At 42.9% G+C, this 27,373-nt stretch overlaps 1 protein-coding gene across 2 annotated transcripts in view; it reads right to left on the bottom strand.

Annotated features, from left to right (window-relative positions):
• MYO5B (myosin VB) overlaps window positions 1-27,373 on the bottom strand; it is an 842,958-nt gene that overhangs the window by 95,555 nt on the left and 720,030 nt on the right. For both annotated transcript variants that reach the window (XM_069219220.1, XM_069219218.1), the window contains exons 26-28: window positions 23,523-23,663; window positions 19,749-19,814; window positions 1,058-1,297 (exon numbers count right to left, since the gene is read on the bottom strand). In XM_069219220.1, the coding sequence (XP_069075321.1) occupies window positions 1,058-1,297; window positions 19,749-19,814; window positions 23,523-23,663 (447 nt within the window). The remainder of the gene's footprint in view (window positions 1-1,057; window positions 1,298-19,748; window positions 19,815-23,522; window positions 23,664-27,373) is intronic.

The following is a 27,373-nucleotide window of genomic DNA, read 5'->3' on the forward strand; positions in this document are numbered from 1 at the left end:
TTGACATTTTCTAGGTGAGAGTGTACTGTGTCGGACAAATGGCTGCTCTGAAGTTCTGTGTTATGGAAATATGTCTCTCAGTGATGGCTGCAGATGCATAACAGCTGGCAAGGGAGGTATTGATAGCAAAGGAGCAGAGAAGCCATCAAGAAAGGAGGCTTCATTGATGAGTTGTATCTACAGAAATAGGAGACAGTCAAATCAACAACAGATTTCTCTTTCCCCTGCCTACCGAGGCCATTCTCTCCTTAGATCCAAAGAGATAGGTAGAATGTTGGTATGTAAACTAAACTTTGGAGGTCTTCTGTTGTACAACTTCAGAAGTTCTACTTTTACCAAACATATATAGCTCCCAGGTAAGAAGGAAGTGATATTGATTTTCGAACTGATGCTGAAGTCTGACAGTAGTTACCAAAATTTAGTCCTAATTATTATCTTAATAATATTGTAAAAATATTGTGAAAACTGTTTCTGGCTCTAATGCAAAAACGTCTGTAAAAATTTACCGAAATATTCATATGTGCAAGACAATAACCGACAGACTTCATATTTTTCCTCAGATGTGGTGGATGCATTACTTGTTTCAAATACTCGGAAGCAGGCATCCAATGCACTTTCAGTTGCAGGAGTTCTTTGTGCTCTGGGAGAAAACTAGTTATCTAGGTTCAAATGAAGGAGGGCAGCCTGTGAGCTTGATGGAAGACTTTTCCTGCCTGCTTTAAGATCCAACAATAGGCTGTTATATTTGACATCCTTCCAGATTGATGTATAAGACACTCTTAAACTACTGGTGTAATGTTGCATTAGTAGTTGGACTATTCCTTTAAGGGCTATGAGGTGTTGATAATTATGGTCAGGTATTACTTATTACCAAGTGATAACATTTTGGAGAGGGACCAGAAAAGTGCATTCAAGTAGAAATAAGAGCACAGGACACCAGGAGAAATTCTGGCTGTTAAAAATTCAACCCCCTCCCTTGCCTCTCGTAGACATATTTCATAGAGTGCAATAATTCAGCTGCTATGCTTTGTGCCATCAATAACTAGGGCATTCTTACCATACTCCCTCCTTGCTCCTTATGGTGGGCTGCATTCACAATCTGAGTCCTCAAAATGAGCACCTCTTCCTTCCGCACCTCCAGCTCCTCATTGGCCGATTTCAGTTGATTCAATAAAATGTTATACCCATCCTGGCTATGATTGGATGAGTTGCTCTGGTTGGCACGGTCTGCGATGGCCTTCCTCACTTCATTGAGCTCATTTTTCAGTTTCTTATTTTCTGATTCCAGTTCTTGCCTCTGGAAAATAGCAAGACTTCTTCATTGGACAATACAATAGCAAGACAAGTTTATTTGTACTAATGCTTTCATGTTAGAAATCAAGTGCCCATGTAACAAGTTGTACATTCAAAGCCAATTTATTAATCAGGGAGAAAACCACACACAAATTTAACCTCCTCCCACTTAGACATACAGGAATGGGCACTAACTAACACAGACACAGATAAGGGGCAGGAGGTACTGACACTCTCTCATGTCATTCTCTTGGCCAGTTATTATCCAAGTCTACTTACCTGGCTTCCCTCATACACCTTCCCATTCAGCCTGCTCACAAGAATTTTACTGGAGTTGCAAAATAGTCCTTATGGAACTCTGGGCAGAAACATCCATAACTCTGCTGTAACATATTGTCTTGGTCAGCAATTCCAAGGACACAATTACATATTTACTTTGAATGTGCTGCCTTCTCTGCCTTTTGCCAGCCTCTCCTCTGCCTACATATTTACTTAGTGGTCCTACATCTGCCCTGCACAAGGCCTCTACAAAAGTCTTCATCTCTACCAGAATGAAAATTGAGTAATCACCCTGTGTGGTTTGTGAGATTGGCTCAGCCAGGAGAGTCTAACAGTCCCGGCAATAACTACTTCTGTTAGTCTATCTTCATGACCCAGTGAAAGTCTGAAGTATGGACATGAAGTATGCGGGAGAAGTTGTCTTTTGTAATCTACCCAGAGGGAATGAATTTCCAGTTACGAAGCATCAGTGCAACCAATCCTGTAGCCAACATGCAGTAGGCGGTAAATAGCTGTTAATTACCCTTCTCCTACAGATCAAGACAATAACTGATTTATAGCATTGAGCACCCTTAGCAGACAGCAACAAGGGTTAAGTATTAGTAGATCTGCCACCACGTCTCTAAGCTCCTGAAATGAGTTCCAGCTGGTTTTATTGCTTTGCATGCAGTACAAGCTTCTCACACCAGTAAGAGTTTTTCTTTTGTGTGTTCTTTTTTTCAAATGCTTGCTATGTGGGCCTTCCAGCATGCTCCCTCCTTATGTTGCAGGTGGTTTACAATACGGCTGTAAGACAGGTGTGCAACCAATGAAGATAAGAACTACTGCCAGAGGTATGACAGGAATTGCACTGGTGCCATGTCACCCAGAGGATCCAGTTTAAGATCTGGTTATACTATTTGAATATTTATGTGCTTGGATGCGCTTGTATCCAGCCTACGTTGCAATGGTATGCTCTATACTTTCAAGTCTTGGATGACTGTTCTCAGCACACTTGCTTTTTTCGGTTCTGGCTTCTCGGTCATGGAATAAGCTGCCATAGAAAATTAGGCAAATTTCTGATCATAATATTTGCTCACTGTCTTGGAGACGTTTCTATGTTGGTAATGCATTTTCGTTTGTTCCTAATTAGTTTTCAGTCTGTATGTATGTATGTATGTATGCATGTATGTAGGTAGCAGTTAGTAATTCTAGAGTGCAAACTTAACTTGAAAGGCATGGAGCACTAAACAGGAGGCATGGCCCCTGGAAGATACAATTGTTACGGAAAAGTCAAAGATATACTGTCAGGTCAGATGTAGTGCTCCTTGAAGAGATGGATCTTCAGCCTTTTTTATGAATTGCAGGAGAGTCACTGGTCAGCTGCTGTCGATAGGGAGGCTACCAAACTTGAACGGAGAAAATTTGTCTTCTGGTGTTTAACTTCTTGCAGTGTTTTGTCTCCAGTTTGGTAATATCCAGGCTCTAGGTCTGATGTAATGTAAGATGTAAGCTGGGTCTTACTGAGAAGAGGCTTCATATGTGATACAGCTGGTCCTGAAGATCTGGGCTGGGAGGGGGGTGCAATGTTGGTACGCTTACTCTACACAGGACAAATATCACAGAAGGATAATCTATGAATCAGCCAACACCGGAGTAGAATCAGATGTAAGACACCCAATGTACCTGTGGTTGAGCAATTTACAAGAAAAGACTGTTAGACCTGTCAGTTCTAGCGCCAGTCTTTTTGACTTCTGACTTCCTGTTATGATCCTGTGCTGAACTTCATTTTTGCTAGACTTTAGGACTCTGGGCACTTTACCACTGCTGACCAGTGCTAAAGTGCAAGTGCTCCCTGTCTAAATTAGGTTGGTGAGTGGTTTTCTCCATGGTTGCCATATATGATTTACTAGTAAGTCCCTAGTAAAGTGCACTAGCGATGTCCAGGGCCTGTTAAACAAATATTACTAGTGGACCTGCAGCACTGATTGTGCTATCCACGAGTAGCCCTGTACACATGTCACAGACCTGCCACTGCAGTGTGTGTGTGTGTGCAGGTGCAGTTTTAAACTGCCAGTTCGACCTGGCGAGTGCACTCACTTGCCAGGACCAAGCCTTCTCTTTTACTACATGTAAGTCACCCCTAAAGTAGGCCCAAGGCAGCCCCATGGGCATGGTGCAGTGTATTTAAAAGGTAGGACATGTACTGGTGTGTTTTACATATCCTTATAGTGAAATTCTGCTAAATTTGGGCTTTCACTATTGCAAGGCCTATCTCTCCCATAAATTAACATAGGGATTGCCTTGAAATATCTTTAAAGTGCAGTTTCCCTTTGGGAGCAGATAGACATTCGGAGTTTGGGGTCTCTAAACCCACAATTTAAAAATATATCTTTTTGTGAAGTTGGTTTTTAGACTGTAACTTTGAAAATACCACTTTTAGAAAGTGGTGGGTATTTTCTTTCTTAACCATTCTATGCCTCTGCCTGGCTGTGGCATACACATCTGGGTCAGACTGACACTTGGGCTGTTTGTGAATTCACTCTAGACCAGTGGTTACCAACATTTTGACTTCTGTAGACCCCCACTTTTTCATCATCGGAACCCGGGGACCCCCAATGATTAATTATTGGAATCCGGGACCCCTCCTGAGTCAATACTGAAAGCTGGGGACCTAATTAATATTATATAATTTTCTGAGCCCTTGCCGACCCTCCGAGGAAGCTTCACAAACCCCCAGGGGTCCCCGGACCATGGGTTGGGAACCACTGCTCTAGACAGTCACACAAAGGGAGCTGGGGTGTGTCCTGCATATCCTGATGGGTCTTCCTGGGCTAGAGTGGAGGGAGAAGCTGACACTTGCACCTGAATAGGGCTTTGCCTGTCCTTACACAAATCATTCGCCAATCCCCTTGAGTGTGTCTGGGACCAGGACAGGGAGAGGCAGGGTCTTGTGCACTACAAAGACTTTCCTTTGAAGCTTGCCTACTTCAAAGGCAGAAATGAATGCAAGTCTCAGACTGCTGACCTTACAACTTCAGAACACTTCTGAACACTTCTGGACTGAGGACGTTCTGCCAGGGAGAATGGCTGGATGCTTGAGGAGGACCTGCCACTCTGGTGTGCTGGCCTGCTGCTGCTATTTCTGCCCTGGGAGTGAAAGGACTGGACTTTGCTTTCTCCATCCTGCTTTTAAAGGTTCTCCAAGGGCTTGAACTGAGTTTGCCTCCTGTAGTGAAGTCCTGTAGTGAAGTCTCAGGGACATCACAGACTTCATCTGCCAGCACCTGGGCGTTCTTGCTGAGAGTCCCAACTTGCCAAGTGGTGCCAAATCCAGTCCTTGGGCCCTTGGAAGTGAGTTCTGGTGAAATCAAGAAGAAACCAAATACATAGACTCCAGAGTGACTTCGGAACCAGTGCCGCTGTCTGAGTCCGCGCCGCCGCCTGCACTAGAGCCGTGGTCCCTGCTGAGTGCAACGACCACGACCAACACTGCAGGCCCAGTGCCGCTGCAGTGCCCCCGAAGTCCCGCCACAGAGTGAGTCCTGGATGCTGTGTTCCCGATGTCCGGAATATCCAACCCTGACTCTGCCGTAGCACCTGTAGCCCCGTGGTGTGATTGTGACACCGCAAAGTCGACGTCTCGTGTCAAACCTGCTTGATTCATCGAACCCGCCGGATTGTAAAGAACCAACGTCTCGCCACAAACACCACATCACCTCCCCTGCAACTGTAAGGAACTGACGCCTCACCTTCCCGGTAACAGAATGGAACCGACGCAGTGCTGGCTCCAGCGACGCCTCACCTCCCTGAATCCTTTGTCTTTGTTTCATTGTTTTGAAAGGTACAGTACCTGGGGGTCCGTCTGGCTCCGTGACTGGCCCTCACTTCCTTGCAAGTGGTGTCAGACTGGTGGAAACTACTCCCCCAATGATGTTGTGATAGCCCCAGTTGGAGATATTGTGTTTTTAAGCGCTGAAGTTTAATCCTTGAAAATTCATATTTTTGCTTGTGTATGTTGGGTTTTTGGTGTTTTGGTCTTGTTTTACTCAGATAAATATTGGCTATTATTCTAAACTGGTGTGGAGTACTTTTCTGTGTTACTGTGTGTGTGTTTGCCTTTGAGACAAGCCTGACTGCTCGTGCCAAGCTACCAAGGGGGTGAGCAGGGGTTATCTTAGGTGTGTAACTCACTTACCCTGACTAGAGTGAGGGTCCCTACTTGGACAGGGTGCAAACCACTGCCAACAAGAGACCCCATTTCTAACAAAGACAATACTAAAAATAATGTCAACTAGCAGGGCATTGAAAGCCATAAGGAAACCACCAAGAGGTGGAGACATGGAAGATATGTTATGGCACAAAAAAGCAAGGGCTACAGTTCTTCAATTCTATCACCATTGTGGCACAGAAATATATATATGCACCACTATTTTACCACAAAGAATCTTTTGTTTTCAACAATCAGGAGAAGCCTCTTCGACCTGGATCTTCCATGGAGAGCAATGGAGAGTAACTGTATATCCTCTGGTAAAATAAGGCTTTTTTGGTGCTAATACTGAAGGAAGTTTTTCAGACTTTTGTTTGTTTTAAGGAGTCTCCATATTATTTGCCGTCTTAATGATAACACTTCACTGATTAATCTGTTATTAGGGTCGAAACGTCAACAGAACACATAAGTGTGGACTGGTTTTTAGGTTTGTTAATGTGGATGTGAATATCCAAAGGACAGATATCCTATCATAACACATCATTTGCTCCAGTCACATGTATATGTGTATATACCACCAGTGCACTTTTTTCACCTTGCAGTCTGCACTGCGCCATCCCTGTACAGAAGCACCTTTGGTATCATTATATTATGACATTCTTGTTTTAATGTTAATAAAATTAAATATAATCGCCAAAGAATTTCCGTCCAAGAGGGGTTGTTGAACAATAAAAAGAGTGGTCGCGGAAGTCAAGGGCGACACTTCCGCCTTGTGTCTGATACTATCACGCTGAGTTAGGCACTTTAATGACACCACTCCGTGTAGTGAGTCTCCTTACTGTTGCTTCCCCCCTTTTCATTTGATTACTAATGCACATCATACTGATTCATTTCTCTTTTGCTCACAGCCATTGCAGTGCTCTTATATTACTCTTGGCTTGAACATCAACTTCATTGATAGGTTGAAACACCATTGACACGTGCAAGCAATTTGCTATTGGCTCCTGTATTCCATACATTGGATGCAATTGGCCATTTGTTCACCCACCGCTTCCTGTAGCCTGTGTTAATTGCCTGCTTGTGTTGGATATAGGCACTTGACACTTTCTTTTATGCACGTCGCTGGGTGTTCACTCTTCAAGCACAGCACAATTGCTGTTTTTGTGAATTTTGTCAATAAATGTTTTTTTTAAATATAAGACCTGCGGTATTTGTGGTAAGTACCATTCACAATTACCTTAGATAAATACGTTCCTAGTGAACCTCTATTTGTTGCCACAGTTATTCTTGCCGAAATGTTCCTGTAGCTGGGTGGCAACTGCTTTATCAATATTTTTTCTCGGAGTAAAAGTGATAGGGGAATTGTGGTTGGTACAATTCACAATTACCTTAAATAAATAAGTTCCTAGTGAACCACTAATTCCTGCCACAATTATTCTTGTTGAAAGGCTCCTGTAGCTGGGAGACAACTGCTTTCTAAATAATTTGTCTTATGAATAAAAATAATAGGGTGGAAGTTGGTGGGGTTGGCCAAGACAAGGGAGATTTCCTTAGGAGGTGATAGGTTTTCTTAAAGCTATTAAATATAACACATACCAGATAGTATTTTTTCAGTGTTTTTGGCAAACGTACAATTGGGAAAACTGTAGTATTTCAATTAGGGGAGGGTGAAATATTCTGTTCAACCTGGGGAGTTGGTGGAATTTTGGAGACCCTGTCTTCCTCTTCTAACCTGAAGCTCCAGCCAAATTACGCCAATCGCTACGTGGCATTTTTTTTTCTTGTGCGTGGCTCCAGAACAATAAGTTAGCAAACGCAAGCAAGATTTGGCATCCCTTGCGCAATTTCTGGTCCCTAGGAGGACATCTGGTGAGGTTTTTCTAACGCAAGCAGTCACGACTGTTCGTGGTCAGATGGCTGCCACTCGAGTAGAAAATCTACTTGAGAGGAAGCAAAATCAAGCTGAGTAGCTGTGCCCTCTGGTGTGCCGTGGGCTGATTGTTCAGTGGGGAACTCACTCCTGGCACTAAGTTACAGCGAGAGCAGTGCAGCATGCCTATTTCTGCCCGTTGGTATCCCAGGTAGACTTGAGTCTCATTTTCACAGGTCTCAATGGCTGGATCATCAATTTACAATTTCAAGGGGTAGCACTGGCATAACGCGTACTCAAGTCATCTAACCGGAATGCACCTATTTCTGAAACAGAAATCATTGTGTTAGAAATATAATTAAAATGGACAATTTTTCCCTCTAAGGCTAATCCAACCTTGGACTACTCCTATCTATTTTTTTTCTAAAGAGACTGATGGGTACCAACTAAACAAAATTATGATGCAACTCTATTCTCACAAGGCACATTTCCTCTTAGTGTTGTTGCAGAGTGCATTACTGCTTTCACAACATTCCATGAGTTATTTCCTTATCAGACATTCATGGGTTCTACTTCTTGGTAAATCCTGCGCCCAGTTCTGTGGTTGCTGCTCCTAGAAGGGCTGTACACATTATATGCAATGAAACAGAGCTTTGAATAGTCACAGCAGGACCTATTAACTGCTCTCATTTGAAGGTCTGAGTGTGTAGTTTGCTGGTACAGATGTTTCTTCTGCCAAGTTCTCATTAGTCAACAGCAGTTGCTTGGAACCTTCAGTACGCAGGAGACAGCTGTGTGGGGATTTGTAGTTCACAATCTTGGCTAGAATGTTTCCATTAGATGATAAGGAATGTATTCCTTGTTTTTAATGAAACTGCTGTCTACAAATGTAGAACTGTGCAAGAAGTCATAGAAGACAAATTAGTAACAGAGGCAATAATGCCAACTCAAGAAATCTTTTCCAGCAGTAATCCAGACTGTTAGCAGACTGAAAACCGCATATTTATTATGCTTGGTGACCCGAATGTATAAACTTTCTGTTACATTCATTTTTTTTTTCTGTGCCATGAGGTGGACCTTTGCTGCTTCATAGAGATGCCCAAAATATATCGCCATTAGATTAGAAGTATAGTGATTTTAGTGCTAATTCAAATTTCATTCCTCAAAAATGACATTTAGGAAAACTGACTTAACACCCGATGGTTAGATCTCAAAAGTGCCTAGATAGAGTTTTTCAGCATGCATCATGCAAATTGCATTGAAATTAGTGCTCATTTTAGTCAGTTGCTTACAGACAGGTATGGCCAACTCTCTGATAGTAGACCCATCACACTCCTCCAGGGACACATAAAAAGACAGCATTTCAAAAGCAGTAAATCCATGACCACTCCAGTTTAGCTTCTACAGCAGTGACAGAAGCACAACCATAGCACAAAACTAAGTGACATGTCGGGCTCTGATGCACCAAGTTAATCCTCAATCAATGACAAAAAAACACAGTTTGTGCTTCTCTGCCTGTATTCCTTGATCTTCATAGTTGCCCAATGGCTGACAGAAGGTTAGAACCACCAGCATTAGCAAGCCTGAGATCTGCTCTGCTTACCGATAAACCGCAGATCCTGTGAGTGTCTGATTCTGTCTTTACCCTTCCATTCTGAATACCAGTTTTCTGGTCGTGCACACTGATACTTACATCCCTTTAGGCTATGTACTTGCTCTAGTTCACTCTCTGCCATCAACCTATATGCATTACATCTTTGTACTTATGTTTTGGACCAATTTACTTCATTGTTTATCTCTCAATTATTTACATTGCTCATCTACATAATGTGAATGACCTTTTGGTATGTAATGACCGTGGCAAATTACGAAGAGACTACATCCAGTATTTGTAGATCCAGCCTAGTGTTGTGTATTCCATTATATTTTAAAGTCCGTCTGCACAACATTCTATTTATGAACTGAGTACCAAGGGGTCTTGAGAATACTGTTTGTTGTGTCTAAGGCTAGCCCAGACATTTAGTGGTTCCATCACAGAGTAGTAGTAGGCACACTAAAGGGTTTTGCAAAAGATACTAACCACAAAAAACATCCCAAGATACGAAGTACAACAATTAAGGGGCAAAATTAATCTTAATTCACACTCTGCTGTTGGCAAACATTATTTCACACATACAATACAAGGTTGCATTATGTACAATATTAGTAATGATATCACTAATATTTACACAATTATGCATGTACATAGGCTATTCAATAATGTAGAATGATATATCATCAACACCTAGAGGCCACATTTTCAGATGCTTTGAGTAAATACCAGTACCTGCACACAACAAGAAAATGTGTGCAGGTACATATTCAATTCATGTCTCACTGCATCAACTTTGTAACTGAGTCATTCAAACTCTCACACACTCAGTGACAGACTCATAGGGGGTCATTCCTACCCCGGCGGGCGGCGGGTGCTGCCCGCCAGGCGGTGACCGCCAAAAGACCGTACCGCGGTCAAATGACCGCGGCAGTCATTTTGACCTTCCCGCTGGGCTGGCGGGCGACCGCCAAAAGGCCGCCCGCCCGCCCAGCGGGAAAGCCCCAGCAACGATGAAGCCAGCTCCGAATGGAGCCGGCGGAGTTGCTGGTGTGCGACGGGTGCAGTTGCAGACACTGAAAATCTTAATGGGGCCCTGTTAGGGGGCCCCTGCAGTGCCCATGTGTAACAGGATGGCGGGAAGGGGGTCGGAATCCCCATGGCGGCGCTGCTTGCAGCGCCGCCGTGGAGGATTCCCTGGGGCAGGGGAAAACCGGTGGGAAACCGCTGGTTTCCCTTTTCTGACCGCGGCTTTACCGCCACGGTCAGAATGGCCCCTGAAGCACCGCCAGCCTGTTGGCGGTGCTTCCTCCGTCCCCTGCCCTGACGGTCCATGACCGCCAGGGTAGGAATGACCCCCATAGTGTCTCTTAGTCACATATGATTCCCTTCTTCCACTCTTTATGGTGGGAGTTGGAGTTAATATTAAGGTGGTATCTCATTTCACATATTGCCAGAATCCTTATTTGGTGCTTTGTAAATTTCAGGGACAATGGAAAATGGGCATACAGAATACAACCCAAGAAGTTGTTATGTTTGAAAATTTCTGAAGCCCAACAAATATGTGTAGGGGTTTCCTTGTGCCAATGGAGCATCACACACTGCCAACAAGAGCGAAGTCCTGGTTCCTGAAAAGCCAAGTCTTCAAGGTTTTCCTAAAATGTAATAAAAGAGGACTCTTACGAAGAGTGCGAGGGAGTTCATTCGAGAGTTTTATAGCCCAAACGGAGAATGCTTTCCCAACTGAGCGAGTCCGCTTGGTTCTTGGTAAGACCAACAGCAGTCAGTGCATCAAAGGATTGTAAACAACATAGTTCATAAATTTCTGCAATAAACAGTCTGGGCCAATATGGTGGGCTGCTATGTAAACATGGCACAGTGACTTAAAGACAACCTTTTTTGTGCCAGAAGCCAGTGGAATGCCTTTAAGGCTACAGAGGCAGAAGGAAATTAGCTGCATTCTGACCTCTCTGCAAATTCCTTATTAGGCCTGTGTCTATACCTAAAAATTGAATTGTTTCCAGGCAGATCAGCATAGTAGCCTGAATCACCACAGGAGGTACATTTCTGGAAGAAAGGACAACATTTTTGAGCACCTTCAAAAGAAAGAAGCAAGTCAACACTACATGCTTGACCTCCCATGATGATGAAGGTTCTGGCACTAGACATACCCTCAGATTTTTAACTGTCTTAGCCAGGGTTGGCATGACGAACCAGGAGCATGGCCAGAAGTCCTGAGAGAAAGGGCTATGGAGGTAAAAATGGCTTATCCAGAGGACCCCCATCATGTCAGAATTAAACTTAAACAAGTTTTGTTGCAACCAAGCTGACACTGCAGGCATACACTGATGGCAGAGTTTAAGAGGGTCCACGCCCGACCTATTCCAATATATGGTAGGTTGGGAATCTTCAGCATAGCTCATACACCAAAGGACAAAGGATTTTATCAACTTCACCAACGGACATATGTAAATGTTGAAAAGCCTCTGGCTTATTGCTGACCCCTGGGGGACGCGTTTATTCAATGTTTCATATTCTCATATATATAGAGAGGTAAATAAACAGAGCTAAATAAATCTATGTTCCCCCCAACACCAATTTCCTGCAGCTGGGTAAGTGGAGTAATATGTAATACTGTATCAAAAGCTGTGGAAAGGTCTAATAGCATAGGAGCCGAGGGCTCTCCTTTGTCAGCATTCGTAGGTCACTGACCATGACTAACAGGGCAGTCTCCGTTCTATGTAATGGTCAAAACTGCGACTGGGCTATGACTAAAATTTGGCCTTTATCCAGTAACCTAGACAGGAGTTGATTAACATGTTTCACCAAGATCTTAACAGCATATGGTAAAAGAGATATTAGTCGAAAATTAGAAAGGATGGCATGGTTGTCCCTAGATTATTTTCTTAGCTGAGGGACAATCAGGACATTTTTCCATGCTGCTGGTACATAGCAACTACTCAAGGAGCTATTGTAAACCTCAAGTAGAGGAAGTCTAAGGACCAAGAACCTCAACTGCTGTGTTTGACTGGGCAGGATGCAGAGGATCTAGAGGTGATCCAGACATTAATAACCTAGCAGCCAAAATTAACTTTTCCAAGGAAAGAGGCTCCAGTGGTCCAGATTTGTGCCCTGGTCTATGTTCTTCATTGCTGAAGGCAAAAACGTGTCCTCCGACAATACAAGGCTAATTAAAACTACTGCATTGACTGCCAAGGAAGATGAGGACTCACTAGGGAGTCAAAGAGTTGAGGATAGTGGAGATCTTATCTTCAGAAATATTGGACATCTTATGCGCCAACTCCTGAGTATTCTCAATTGTATTTGCTGCACATTTAGGAGAAAAGAAGACATACACAATTTGGAACATCTTCTTGCCCCCCCCCCCCAATTTTACTGGTATAGAATTCAGATTTTGCAGAACAAACCAGTTGTTTAGTCCCTCAAGGCCTTCAGTGCCACCCAACTGATCCAGAGTAGTCAAGGCGCCAGAGTCTTTAAAACTTTTTGCAGCCCAGCTTTGCCTTCCTCAAAGCTGGAGAATACCGGTTTACAGTTTATAAAGCTTAATTTCGAGCACCAGGGTCATGAAAGAATCATTTTAAAAAGACATAGGTACAACAAAATAATAAAAACATATAAATACATTAAATAGCACATTCATTCCCCTTTACATTTAGTACAGAGGTCAGTGTTCCACCACTTTAAAGCTAAGGTAAAAGCAAAGTACCAAATCACTTTGTAGGTTTCTAGCGGAATTATTCAATAAATCCAGCAACATCTCTGACATAGATCAAAATATCCTTAAGTGAAATGCGCAAACATAGCCTATATCATGCTATGTAAGCATCAAATAGATACGAGAAAGAGCACAATTTAAAATAGGGACTTAACTCACATATATCTGTTAAAAAGATATTAAATCAAAGCCAAACAAATAAAAATAGATAATATAAAGAATTTTCTATTTGCATTAAGTGGATCATTTCCAGGTTTTTTCTATCAGAATGAAAGAGGGACAAAACCTCAACCCCTATGATAAAATGCATTGTCTAGCCATTAGCTTGGATACACTTGGTGCACATTTAGTAGTGGAGAAGACCATCACTGTTAGTATCGTACTAAGAATTCTAAAAGCCTCCAAATCCCTCCTAACTCCCAGATTCCTGCAAAGAGGAGCTATCCATTTGACCATTTGTGAAGCATACGAGGGACAAAAAAAATAATAATAAATGAATAAGCGACTCGGGTGCTCCCACACAGACTGGCCTTAAGTCGTCCTTTACTGCTGCGTCTGACCATTTACTACAAAACACTTTTGTCAGTACTGATTTGTACCTGAACTGCATGTACAATTTGCGTGCAAGGGATGGAACTAAGTTGTCAATTGTGGACTTGTACCAGGGGGTTGTTGTACAATCCAAGAACTCCCTAGTTAATGTACTCTTGCATCTAGTTACCCCTTGGACTACCAGATGCTCTGCAAGCCAGATTTTGAGACTGAGCTTAGATTGTCTGGCCATAACCAAAATCTCTCCTGTTCTAGTCTACTCAACAGATTTTTCATGCATTTCAACCATGGAATTTTTAAAGCCCTCCCTGGCAACATAAGATATCTTAGTCCCACCCGGTATGGTTCAAGAGCTGGGAAAGACTATAGCCTATTCCAGCAAATCAGAATTCTGCATTCGACCTTCTCTCTTACTCTCCTTTGGGCCAAGTCCAGAAAAACTGAGACCAAAGGAGTACTCACAGAAGTCCCAGTAATGATCTTAGGAACTTATTTTCAGCTGTTACCAGTATCCGAATGTTCTCACATCCAGAGATTTCTGAACCATACATAGCAGCTCCCAATGCCTTCACATTGTGCATCTCTAAGACTGGTGCAACCCTTTTTGAAGTGTACTTTTTGGGTTGCACTATACTTGCAGTTCGGTAGGTTAATAATAAGTGTGTTTTTTCAAGTTGTGAATCCCAGTTGTAATTAGGCATTAATCTTATACCCAAGTAGTTGAAACTAGACACCTGTTCGATTATACTATTTTCTACAATCATTCCCCATTTCTTTTGGGTTGTTGGGCTGAAAACAATAAACTTTGTCTTTAAGCTGTTTAACTCAAGCCCCTGCTCCCCACAAAAGGTGTTAAAATCATTTAACAGGTGCTGTAACCGCTAGGGGGATTTTGATAGCAAACGTGTGTCGTCTGCAAACAGTAGGGCAGGCACCCAACGACCACCCACGTTTGGTGAGTTGCATCTGTCTCCGCCCAGAAAATCAACTACTTCGTTAATATACAGGGAGAACAGAGCTTGTACAAAGACACAGCCCTGCCTAACTTCTCAGTCAATCCTGAAGGGATCTGTCAGCTGGCCTTGCTCCCCCATCTAACTCTGGCACAATTTTCCGAATGCAGCAATATTAAAATATCCAACAGGTTCGCAGTACCACTCTCCCCAACTTGCCCCTTGGTACTAAATCGAAGGCTGTACTCAAATTGACAAAGGCAACATAAAGTTTACCTCTGTCGATTACTGACAGGGTCCAGTAAATGCAATTAAATCGAAACACCTGATCAATTGGCTGATGTTATTCCAAAAACCAGCCTGGACAGCCGATAAAATTTTATTGGTTTGCATCCAGGCTTGCAAATGGGCCAGCACCTGTTTACAAATAATTTTTTGCAATATATCAATCAGACTAATTGGTCTGTAGTTAGCTGGTTCGATGTGCTGCCCCTTTTTATCATATATTGGGATCATCTCTGACAACTTCCAAGAAGGAGGAATCTTGAATCCCTGTAAGATAGCACTAGATATTAAATTTATGTATCGACCCCATGCGTCTTGGTGGGCCATATAAAGGTCATTTGGTATTGTGTCTGGACCTTGGGCTTTAGATGCATGGCAGGATTTCATGGCCACCGCAGTTTCACTGAGAACAAATTTCAATGACCTTGAATCGCTGAGTTCAAAAGCATTGGGGGGATCCTCACCTTCCCTTCCTGGCTCTTCAATACAAGCATATATATTACCAAAGTGGGCGACCCATTCCTGTGGTTGGATGAAAAACCCCAGGTCTCTTTTGGATCCTGTAGCACAATCTGAAGCAACTTTCCAAAATTATCTATTCTCCTGAGTTAACATTGCAGAGTACGGGTTTTCCCACATTATGCTTTCCCAGTCTCTCTTTGCTTTAGCTGGTTCACACTTATATACAACTCTGTACCTTGACCAGTCTGGCCTACATTTCAATTTAACTGCCCTTAATAAATCTACTTTAGCATCCCTGCAAGATTTATTGTACCAGGACAACTCCCTAGCATTGGAGGTACCAACATTTTTCCTTGGGTTAAGAAATCTTTGATCTGTCTGTAAAAACGTTTGTGGTTCTCCTGCAATTCTAATAAGTTCTGCTCCGGGGGAGGGCATTAAGCTTTTCAACTTCCAGCTTATACATTGCGAGAGCTTTCCTAAAACTTCAGAGTGTTTAGTCACCCACTCCCAGCGGATTGTGTTTCCATTATTTGACTGTGAGACATCCCCAACACACCTGCTACCCTGGGTCAGTTGCTTCTCAACTGTACTGCCCTCTAAGGTCCAGGTCAATGCGTTATGATCACTGTCCTTCTACCCAAGACAACCAGGTCCATCAGAAATGGCCTAAGACTTAACCCATTATAAAGTAGTCAATGCGGCTGGTGGGGCCCAGTCTATTAAAAGTAATTATGTCCTCCTTGTCAGAGATTGTCCTTCCATTCGCTGCTCTTAGATAATAATTAAAAGTTAGTGCTAATAGTTGTGCCACTCTAGGGGACCATCTAACACGAAAGATCTAGCTGTAGAATCCTCCACTGATTGTCTTGGTCTAGGGTCAGATCCTTGAGAGCATCACCTACCTCTTTTGGCACCAAGGACTCAGCATTTCAATCTCCCAGAAGATTATAATCATTAATTATTGTCAGACTCGTTCTTGAGGGCCAAGCTAAATTGATCACCAGTATAGCTTGTAATTCGATACTGATGAGGCTAATTTTGCATGGTAAAGCTGTCTTAACCCAGATCGCCTGCACTCCTGAGTGTCCTCCTAAGTAGAGCTGGACCGCATTATAACAGTAGGAGGTAAACCCATTCCTATGGATAGGGGCAAGGCACTACGTTTCTTGGAATAGGCAGATGTCATGGTCATCAACAAAATGTCCCCAATCTGATTTGGGCAACATCTTGCTGATCCCTGCCACATTCCAAGAAATAATTTTTAAACAATTGAGTGAATCCTCAGTTGGATTACTTGCCTCCACTATATTAGGCACCTCCCTCGCATTATTACTGCCAAGAGTTCCCTTCAATTTTTCTGCCTGTTCAACAAGAGAGGCTAAGAGCTCCAACAATGGCACTTGGTAAATGATCCAGGCCCCCACTTTTGGGGATCAAGGGTGAAGATGACAGCCCATCCTCCGATTCCAAGTACTTCTCCCCAGAGGAGTCCCTAACACAGTTTATTCCAAAACTACTGGGTGTTCCCAGTTAATCAACGGCACTAGTCTCCAGTAAGCTGGGGATCCCTTGCTCGCCTTGGACATCACCAATTACTGGATTGCCATCTAGATCCGTGCAGACTGAGTTTGTACTTAATCTGACTTTGGATATTTGCTTTAGATATTGTACGTGCATCAATCGCCATCAGACCCTCCACCAGATCTTTATGTTAAAAGACTACCCTTACTAAATCCCAGTGGTGCCCTAGGGCAGAGAATCTCTCAACATCAAATATATCACTACCTTTGATTGAGAAACACTCCTGAACCCCCTGGAACCAGTATGTAACCTTATATAGTAGGGAAGCCTTTTCTTCTTTTGCCCCCTCTGCCAACTTGGGGACCTGGCTTAGAAACACTGTAGCTTCATCCATACTAGCTGAGACTCGGTGTTAAGGATTGAGGATAATGGGTTGGGGGAGGCTCAGCAGCATACTGCCTTAAACCATGATCCCTATTCCACATCGCCTTCCTTCTATAGTCATCAGTTCTTGGGTATTCCCAAACTGAATTTCTACCAGGAACGTCCCCTCTTCTATGAGTGACATTTGATTTCTCTAGGGGTTTGGGGAATGGGGCAGGGTTGGGGATTGGTGCTTGCTTTGTGTTCAGGTCTAGGAATTAGGGCAACAGAGGTAGCTGTCATGGTTTCCAAACGGTTAATACACCAATAGCCTTTTCACTCCCAGCCTCACTTGTTTTAGCAATTGAATTTTGGCCTACCACCTCCCCAACCTTTTTCTCCAGGCCTGTGATAACTTCCTTGAGGGCACCAACTTCTTCCCTCAATGATGTCCATTAAGCTTTCCAGAAGCTTCTGAACTCCCTGTTGCTCACCCGATTTACTCTGAATAATGTTTGCACCCTCCCCTTCCTCAATTGCTTCATCAATATACAAGACAGAAAACCATTTATTACACCCAATGGCTGGGCCTTCCTGATGTAGCAACTGAGCCCCAGATTCACACAATTGGATGGGGGTTATCTGGAAACGGTCGCTTTAGGTTTCGCACCTTGCAGGGATCTTAGCTTTCACTTTCTCAAACATTGGGGGTACACGCTTATGATCTTTAATCGTCTGAGGGCTGGCGTACAAAGGCAGGCCATTCGAAGGCAGGGGTGTGGACAGTTAAGAATGTCCACAGATTCCACAAGAAGATTGTCAGTGTTATTCATCACACAATTATTGATATTGAGTTTTTAAAGTTTTATTTCTTGGGCTTTGTGGTACCTGTTGTTCTCCCAGAGAATTCCATGGAGCAGTAGGGATAGGCTGCGTGCAATTATAGCACTTATAAGGCAAAACTACATCCAATGTTATCTGTACCCAATGGTTGAGTCCAGATTAATACTGGTGTTAGAGTTCCTAAGACTGTGAACAAGGTCTGACATGGATAGTTTTTTGCCCATGGACATTTCTTCTATTATTTAGGTAATGGCCTCTTTTTATCCATCACTCTAGGGTTAGACTTTAAACTAAATGGCACCAAATAGTGATCTGTCCACACCAATGGACACTATCCATACAGTGGTCAGGCAATTGGATGGAGTCTGGTGGACATCCACCACTGGAACTGTACCTCCTCGAGGGTATTAAATAAAACACAGCTGGCACTATAAAGCCAAGTCCGTCTATGCCTTCCAGGAGCGCAGTTTTCTGCTGAACTATGATCCAGAGTTTTCACCATCAACAGTGACACGCACTCTTTTGAATGTGCTTTATATTGATGACCAGTGTGTACTGCCCCTTCCTGGTAAGTAATCCTTGAACCCTCTGTAGCACACTTTTCACATACTAAATAGCTAAAAAAACAGAAAGCTCCGAAGGCACAATGGGCATTTTAATTCTGATTTTTCTGCCCTCTGGGCACATACAACCAACCAACCACTAGATCCATTTCACAGCAGTCTACATCAGGTCACGGGACAGCATTTGTGCGGCCTTAACAGATGAGCTTTATCAAGTAGGCGGTGCCCAGTACTGATTGATATCATATTTCCTGATTGATCACTATCAATAGTCTATTTTTGTGTCCTGAAAATCCCCTGAAATGTGGTCCTTAAGAAGGTACATTTTGGAACACCCTGGTTATCCTGAAAAAGCCTCGGCTGCTGGACAACTTTGTCTTGAAAATAACAGTGAAAATGTTCTGACCCAACAAGGTGCCAGCGCCACCAAGCATGCGGCTCGCGGTGATACCAATCAAAAATAGCACTTTGCACCTTTATGTACTAATGATGAAGGTTATCAACTAACACAGTTTTGTAATTTAATATACACTCATGCCAAACAGAGTTGGAAATTGTCATGAGACACTTTCACAGCTCATGCTGTCAAACTAACTGAACATCAAGCCATTTTGTACATCCCCTTAACATTTCACTGGTCGTAGGAGATATGTTGCAGGTCATAGAGCGAATTTTAAAGGGTGTGAGAGCAATTTCTATAACACTGGGGCAGTTGTAGCAGGCATATAATCATTTTGCAGCTTGCTAGGCAACGTTACAGTTCATGAGCAATTTCACAGCTCTTGTTGTAATTCCACACCAACTGAGTTAAATTTACCGGTGCCTGGTGCACTATCACACCTCATGGTCACAACTGTACAGTTAAAGGAGAATGTTTGGTGTTTGTGGAAACACAATTACAGCTAATGGCAGCAATTTTACATCTCAGTGCAATTTTAACGCTTATAAATGTCATTAAAGTGCAATGCGGGCAATACAAAGGGTCAGGGGCTATTTCAATGGGTATTGGGAACTAAATAGCTCTCTGGTATAATTCCATAGTTGATTTTGGCATAAAAATTTCAGAGGGGTTCTGTTATCAACCAATCTGGCTTATGCAAACTGAAGAAACTGTTATATATTTCCATTTGGATTTTTAGTCCAATGTGGTGAATTTTGTGGGTTTTGTCATTACTTTTAGAAATGTCTCCATGAACGAACACCACAACTGTGCTATCTGGTTTGTATTCAATATTTCCTCACCTTCAGATTGTTGTACGCAAGATCAGTATCACGGTCCGGATTATTGTCTTCCGTTGTTTCTATCACCTGAGCAAAGGACAAAATAAATCCAGAATGTCATAAATTGCTAAAGCATTGACTTAAAACAATGTCTATGCAGGTCACAAACGTGACTCCAACACTAGCTTAAGGTCGTGAATAGAGGGTGGCGATAAAAATACTGGCATTTAGCCTCGAAGAGTGAAAGATGTAAACATTATAGATCGGTTATATTGTTCCTACACTTTTGGCATTATCCTACTTCATAAATACACAAAAGAAAAAATATTGTTTTTCTGCATAAGAAGCTATCTCCTTTCACCCCTCCCTGCAACTCCATTTTCAGGGTTCATTATAAATTGTTTTGCTTTAAATGTTTAAAGATGTGTTGATCTAACCCTGAAACGTCTATGGCCAGTTCTGAGCACTTTAAATTCAGGAGCAAGCAAGATGGGGAGGATTGAGAAAAATTTGTTTAATAAATTCGGAGTTTTAAAGTATGTTTTGTGGAGCCTGGTGACTTATCTATGTCTTTCATCTATTGTACTTAGTAAATAAAATACAATGTATAATAATAGGGTCTTAACATCCACTTGGTTAATGCTGGCTGGTCAACCCTTGAAAAGTATGAAGCCTGTGATCACGGTCATGAGAGTTCAACTCTGCCAGGGCCGGTCCCAAGCCCAGCTGTGAAAGTGGGATGGTTATGTGTGTGCTAGCTACCCCACCATGTAAAAAATTCTAGCTACAGAATCATCAACCAAAAGACATCCTGGCCTTGGGGAGAGAGGAATCTCCATCATGGAGAGCTATGATGCCTTGTGGTGAAAGCCAGAGATCTCTGGAAGCTACACAGCAGATTCACCTGCTTTCGACCAAGACCATCACCATTGGGGCATGGAACATGCACAAGATAGGCAAGACAGCCCAAGTGGCAGTGGAGATGAAAAAATACAACCTTGCCGGAATTGGCATCAGCAACACCAGATGGACACAGTCCAGAAAGAAAAGACTGGATCCAGGAGGAAGGCTGCTGTATTCTGGACATGAGGAACACCTCAGATGCTGAGGGAGCACCAGTGATGCTAAAGCTAGCAGGCAACAGAGCTTTGACTGGATGAGAAGTCCACAGTCCCAGAATCATCACAGCGACCTTCCACACAAAGGAAAAGAGGATCAACGTGAATGCTATCAAGTGCAATTGCACATACAAATGACAGTAAAGAAGAGGAAAAAGATCAATTTTATAACAGACCCCAGTCCATCCTAGAGAAATGCCTTGGGAGAGACATCACCATACTGATGTGGGACCTCATTGCCAAGACTGGAAGCAACAGCACTGGGTACGAAGTAGTCATGGGCAACCATGGCCTTGGCAACATGAATGGGAATGGTGAAAATACTCACAGATCTCTTTGTTTTGAACAGTCTGGTGATAGTTGGGAGTGTATTGTCACACAAAAGAATACACAAGGCAGTGTGGGTGTCACCAGACTATTCAAAAGGGAATCATATCCGCCATTGCCAAGAAGTTCCGGAGGTCCCTGAAGGATGTGAGTGTGATGAGAGGAGCGGACTTGGTGTCGGACCATCACCTTGTAGTGACCAGGCTGAAGCTGAAGAAAGCATGGATGGAACCAACAAACCAACACCAGCAATAAAATACCATCATCAACAAAAATGCACAGAAATGAAGTGAATACTCAGTCACCTTCAGTAACAAGTTTCAAGTCCTGCAAGAACTAGAGGATGGCAAAGACAAAGTAGAACGTCAGTAGGAGAAGATCAATGGAACAGTGACATCAAGCTGCCAGGAGGTACTGGGTCCCAAGAAACACCAGCATAAAGAATGGATCTCCACTTAGACTGTACAGAAGAGAGACAGGAAAAGAAATCTGCAGTCTACACCAGCCAAACAAGAGTAGAAAAAGAAAAAGCTCAAGGCAAATACACCAACGCCAACAAGGAAGCAAAGAGAAGCTAAGAGCAGCAAAGGGAAGATTAATCTATGGTCTTGCCACAGAAACCCAGGGAGCAGCAAGCCATGGAAACTTGACACAACAAAGAAACACTCCGGCAGATACAGCAACCCAGAAAGACCTGTTAAAGAGAAAGGTGGGAAGAGAATTATGGGTAAGGAAGGCCAACAATGAAGATGAATGGGGCACTTTGAAGAACTGATGAACCAGCCCATGCCACAGTCTTTATCAGACATACAGCCAGCTAACAAGGACTTGCCAATCGACTGCAGCAGGCCAACCAAGGAAGAAATATGGCAAGCCATCAAACATCTGAGAAACTGGAAGGCAGCAGTACTTGACAACATGCCTGCAGAGACACTAAAGGCAGATATTGAAACATCGTAGGCATGGCCAAGCCCAGGAGTGGAATAATCTGGGAAGAGGAAAAGGTGCCTTCAGACTGAGAAGAGAGATATGTCATCAAGATCCCCAAGAAAGATTACATGAGTAACTGTGCAAACTGCAGAGCGATAACTCTTCTATCGACCCCAGACAAAGTGTTCAACAGAGTCATCCTGAACAGAATGAAGTAACAAGTTGATGCTCAGTTAAGAGATCAGCAAGCTGGTTTCCATAAAGATAGATCTTATACAGATCAGATTGCAACACTGCGCCTCATCATTGAACAGTCGATGAAATGAAACTTCCCCCCTCTATGTCAACTTCATTGACTATGAGAAGCGATTCAACAGTGCAAACTGAGAGACCTTTTGGAAACTCCTCCACCACTACGGAGTGTCATATAAACCCGTACAAATCATCAGAAACTGTAACTAGAGAATGACCTGCAAGATAGTCCATGGAAGGAAACTCATGAAAGCCTTCTAACTGAGGACCGGAGTCCGCCAATGCTGTTTTCTCTTGCAATTTCTCTTCCTGCTGGCAGTAGACAGGATCATGTAGACATCCACAGCAAGGAGAAAAAATGGGATCCAGTGGACACCTTGGACACAGCTTGACAACCTGTTCTTTGCAGATGATCTAGACCTACTCTCCCATACCAATCTTCAGATGCAAGAGAAGACCAACAAGGTGGCAGCCACATCAGCACAACCTGGCCCCAACATTCACAGAGGAAAAACCAAGATTCTGAACGCTAACACTGCCAGCACAACTGCAGTCACTCTTGCGCAAGAAGAGATGCAGGCCTTCACCTACCTGGCAGTGTCATAGACAAATAGGGCAGCACAGACACCAATGTCAAGGCAATGCAAGGCTGCCTTCATTCAGCTAAAGAAGATCTGGAACTCCAAGGACCTAATATAGCAAACAAGATCAGGCTTCTTAACACCAATGTAAAACTGGCCCTTCTGTATGGAGCAGAGGAAAACCGTGACCACAGCCATCAAAGTCCACACTTTCATCAATACCTGCCTGAGGAAATGATGGGTGCATGAATGAATATCAAAGGTAGCCTTTAAAAAAGACACATGGGGTCCTGGCTGTATTAGTTAGTGCCATATTCTTGGCTAAGGATAAAATGTACACCAGAGAAAAGTGAAAAACTCTGAAGTTCAGCAGATGACACACTGATTTTATATAGTCTTTGGGGAGCTTTGGTAAAAACTCAGTATAAAAATGAAAGGTTGATAAGATTGATACTCTTGTATTGAGACATGGAACTGGCTGAGTGGTTAGGATGCAGATAGAAAGTGCTACAAAGAACCTTGGAAAGTGCACAACAAACCAACCGGTTGACACTAAGTACTGAACTTGGAGGTGGTTGATGTCTTACCTGAGATTTCTTGTTTTCTAGTTCTTCTTTCTTGTCCAGGTGTGCTTGCAGCTTCTTCCTCTCCAGCTCCAGCTCTCGCACCCTCTTCTGTAGCTTTAGGAACAGGGTCATGTCCATGGCAGCGTTCTCCAACCCGGCCTCCTGCAGAAACCCACAAGCAGAGACAAGTTTTAAGGCTGAAGTCACATCAACAGATATTTACGAGCACTCTTTCTGATTTTCTAGCTTTAATATTCACCGTCAAAATCTACTATAGGATCCAGTTCACAGAGGATTTTGTGTAAACTTCCAAGCAAATAAATAAGTTACATCAGGAAATCCTAAGGTTAAGAATATTACAGCTGCTTCAGTATTAATAACTAAATAAATACAGTATTATTAACATAGAGTGGAAATACAGTATTATTAACATACAGTGGAACAGGATTAACTCTAAAACTCAATTTGTAGACAGCAGCAGAAATATATATTCACATTAATGATGCATTCCAAATATGATGATATTCAACAACTGCAGTTCATTTGGCAATGACTGGTTTTGGATAGAAAATTGTAATCCATAGAGAAAAGTGACAACTCTGAGTAAATCAAGTGCACACACATAATGTACACAAACAAGTAAAATCATGGAACAAAAGAAAAGCAATGATTCAATTCTATAAAGTGGATCCTAGGAGGACAACACAATTAGAGAAATTAATAAATTGGTTTTATTGGTTCTGGAAATGTTCCATTTGTAATGTTAAAATTCAAGCACTTGAGTGTATGACCATATCTTGTGGATAAATTCCCCCATATCCTCTCAGCCGCAAATCTGATTTTATTTTTTTCATTTTCCTTATGGCCATCCATACATAATACGCTTTGGTGTAATATCTTTATCTGAAGTAGTTTGAAGCCAGCAACTATGGCCACCTCTCTTGGATACTACAATGCGTCTTCCTAATTGGAGTCTTCCACGTCTCCCAGATCCACCTCCCATTTGGCCATCTTTTTTCTGAGATCCCCTGGAGCGTTCTGTGGGTCATGAGACTTGCCTTTCATGCCGGATGTTCCGATAGAAGCCTGTGTTCCAGTGGAGCACCATCCGGTATCTCGGCATCACCTTTTATGTGGGCCTCCAATGCATGTAGTAATCACGAGTTTCTAAATGCCTCTGTAATCTCCAGGTTTTACTCCTCTCTGTGAGTCCTGCATATGACTTCAGTCAACCTACACCATACACATTTCTCAGTGAGGTGACACCTATTATATCCCATCCCCGATTAGAGGGAGGTGTATCTAATCCACATCCCTTCCCATTCCATTTTTCTCTGGAGGCCATGGTGCATATTGTTATTGCTGTGACCATGTGGTGTGGTCAAAATCAATGTCCCTTGCTGTTATATAGTGTCTTAACGTACCCTCGCTTGCCACAGCATGCTTATCTATTTTACGTGCTTGCTCCTGCTGAGGAGCAAAAGTCGAACCATTTATCACTACCAAGTGAGCAGTAATATGTTTGTCTAGCAATGTTTTTCCACAATTATTGACCCAGTATGTCAATACATTCAGAACAATATGTATCAAGTCTTTGGAAGAAAGCATTTGGAACCCAATACAGCGTGTTTTGCAATGGGTGTAATAATTTGGGTAGCACTTTCATCTTTTGCTGTGCAGCCTACCCTAGCAGCGAGATTGACAGTGACCGCCCTTGTTGAACATCCCTTTGAAAGCCTGTCAGCAGCCTATATAAGTTACACCCACATTACTTATGACATAGATGCCTAGGTATGTATACCCATCATTTGTATATGAAGGGTGGTACAAGACACCCAGCTTGGTCCCTAGCAGCTAGAGGATATAAAGCAGACTTGCTTCAGGTAATACTGAATCTAGAATACCTCCCAAACAGCCTAAAGATTCATGGGATTCTATCTATAGCAGTGGTTCCCAACCTGTGGTCCGGGGACCCCCGGGGGTCCGCAAAGCCTCCCCAGGGGGTCCGTAACTGCTTAGAAGATTAAATAATATTAATAGATTAGGTCAGTAATGAGCCATTGGGGGGTCCTCGGATTCCTATAAGGATCCAGTGGGGGTCCCCGGGTTCCATAATGAAAAAGTGGTGGTCCACAGAAGTCAAAAGGTTGGGAACCACTGATCTATAGTGTTCCTTGGGTTCACTATGTAAAGCAGGTTGTCATCTGTGTATGAAGATGTCCTATCATCCCAGTCTGTACTCCATCAGCACCTACTAATCAGTGCATACCACTGATCCAACTCACCAATGGCTCTATCGCCAACAGGTAAGAGTTGGCAAGAAAGAACACGCTTGCCACGTTCCACTTTTCATGACAGGAACCAACTGACTAGTTATTACCTTTGCTAGCAACAGTATACAGGAGTTGAATCCAGGACTGGAATCCTGGGCCAAAAACAATCTGTTTTAGAATTGCAATCATATGTGGCCATTCAACAGAGTCAGATGCTTGGGATGCATCAAATGATATAATTTCCAAATGGCTCCACCACATATTTCACGCACCCATAGTACCCCTAAAGGGCATAACGTCTGACTGATCGGGGTATTTAGTCTAGTCACAACTGCGGTGGTCCACTAGGACCTTGGCTAGGAGTTTGGTTTCTAAGTTCAGCAGATGCATGGGCCTTTACAACTCATAAATGGTCCTTGGCTTCACTGGTTTGTGAATTACAACAATTATGGCTGTCCATGGGTGTTGTGGAAGGCAGCCCCCTTCCCTGGCTGCCTCATACATCCTGACGATTTCTGTCCCCAAACTACTGAATATACATTTAAACAAAACTAAGGGTAGACTGTTTGGATCTCATCTGGCTCTGTTATCTCCAGCTTGATCAGCTGGTTTCCAAATAATTCACCTGCATTTTAGATATTTCCTGGGTTGTTTGATCCTTCACAAACTCAAGGAGGTTTTCAGTCCGCCCCCCCCAACCCCTAATCTAGCAGTGTATAATATCTTTGGATTCCTTACAGACTCTTGCTCTATTTTGTCTCCCTGTGGCTAAAGAAGTCCCTTTCTATTCAGTAGTGCCCCCACCCATATCTGGCCTTCTTCTCACCTACTAAACCATGTTAGCAACTTTCTGCTTTTATTCCCTCTTGCATACAATCTCCTTTGTCCACCATATATTGGTTTTGGTACTTACTAGTGGACACCAGGGCTTATTCCTTCGTCTTGTGTTTTACTCTTTCTCCTACATTCTAGTCTCAGCCTCCCAAGTGCTTCTTTTCTAAGTTTGGTTGTTCTATCTGTCTCTCACTTCATTATTATCCCATTATGCTTGATATGGCCAGTCACCCCACAACCACCTTTTACACCTCCCATTTTGTATAATCAGATTGTACTGTCCCTGTGTTCTCTTTGAAGTTAGGTTATCTGAACGAGCTAGAAGTTTGACATCTCTGTATCTGTGGAAGGAAGGTTATTCTTAAAAAGGTGTTGCATGCCCTGGAATAGTGAGAGAACTGCTCCCCACTGGATTTCGTTCCCACTACATATCTGCCATGGTCAGGGTGGTAGCAAAATTCTCTAAGTGTGTAAGCCTATTGAGGTCTATTGTTCCCACCTTTTACCAGTTCATCTCGGCTGACATTATCACGTTCATGCCGCCCATTTTCTCCACTCCTGTGAAAAATGTCAGTATTTGAGATCGTGTGTGTGTGTCTAGAATTTCCCCCATCCCCTTTTCAGTTTGCCTGTCACTCTATCTTATTATGCAACATAACAAAACCTGAAAATCCTTGCTTTGTTTGAGTATTAATTAGAGCGGTGGGACAATAGGCCCGTCTTCCACCAATTCATGCTTGGTTCCTTTACACACAGTACCGACTG

This window comes from Pleurodeles waltl, chromosome 1_1 (assembly GCF_031143425.1).
Source record: "Pleurodeles waltl isolate 20211129_DDA chromosome 1_1, aPleWal1.hap1.20221129, whole genome shotgun sequence".
NCBI lineage: Eukaryota > Metazoa > Chordata > Amphibia > Caudata > Salamandridae > Pleurodeles > Pleurodeles waltl.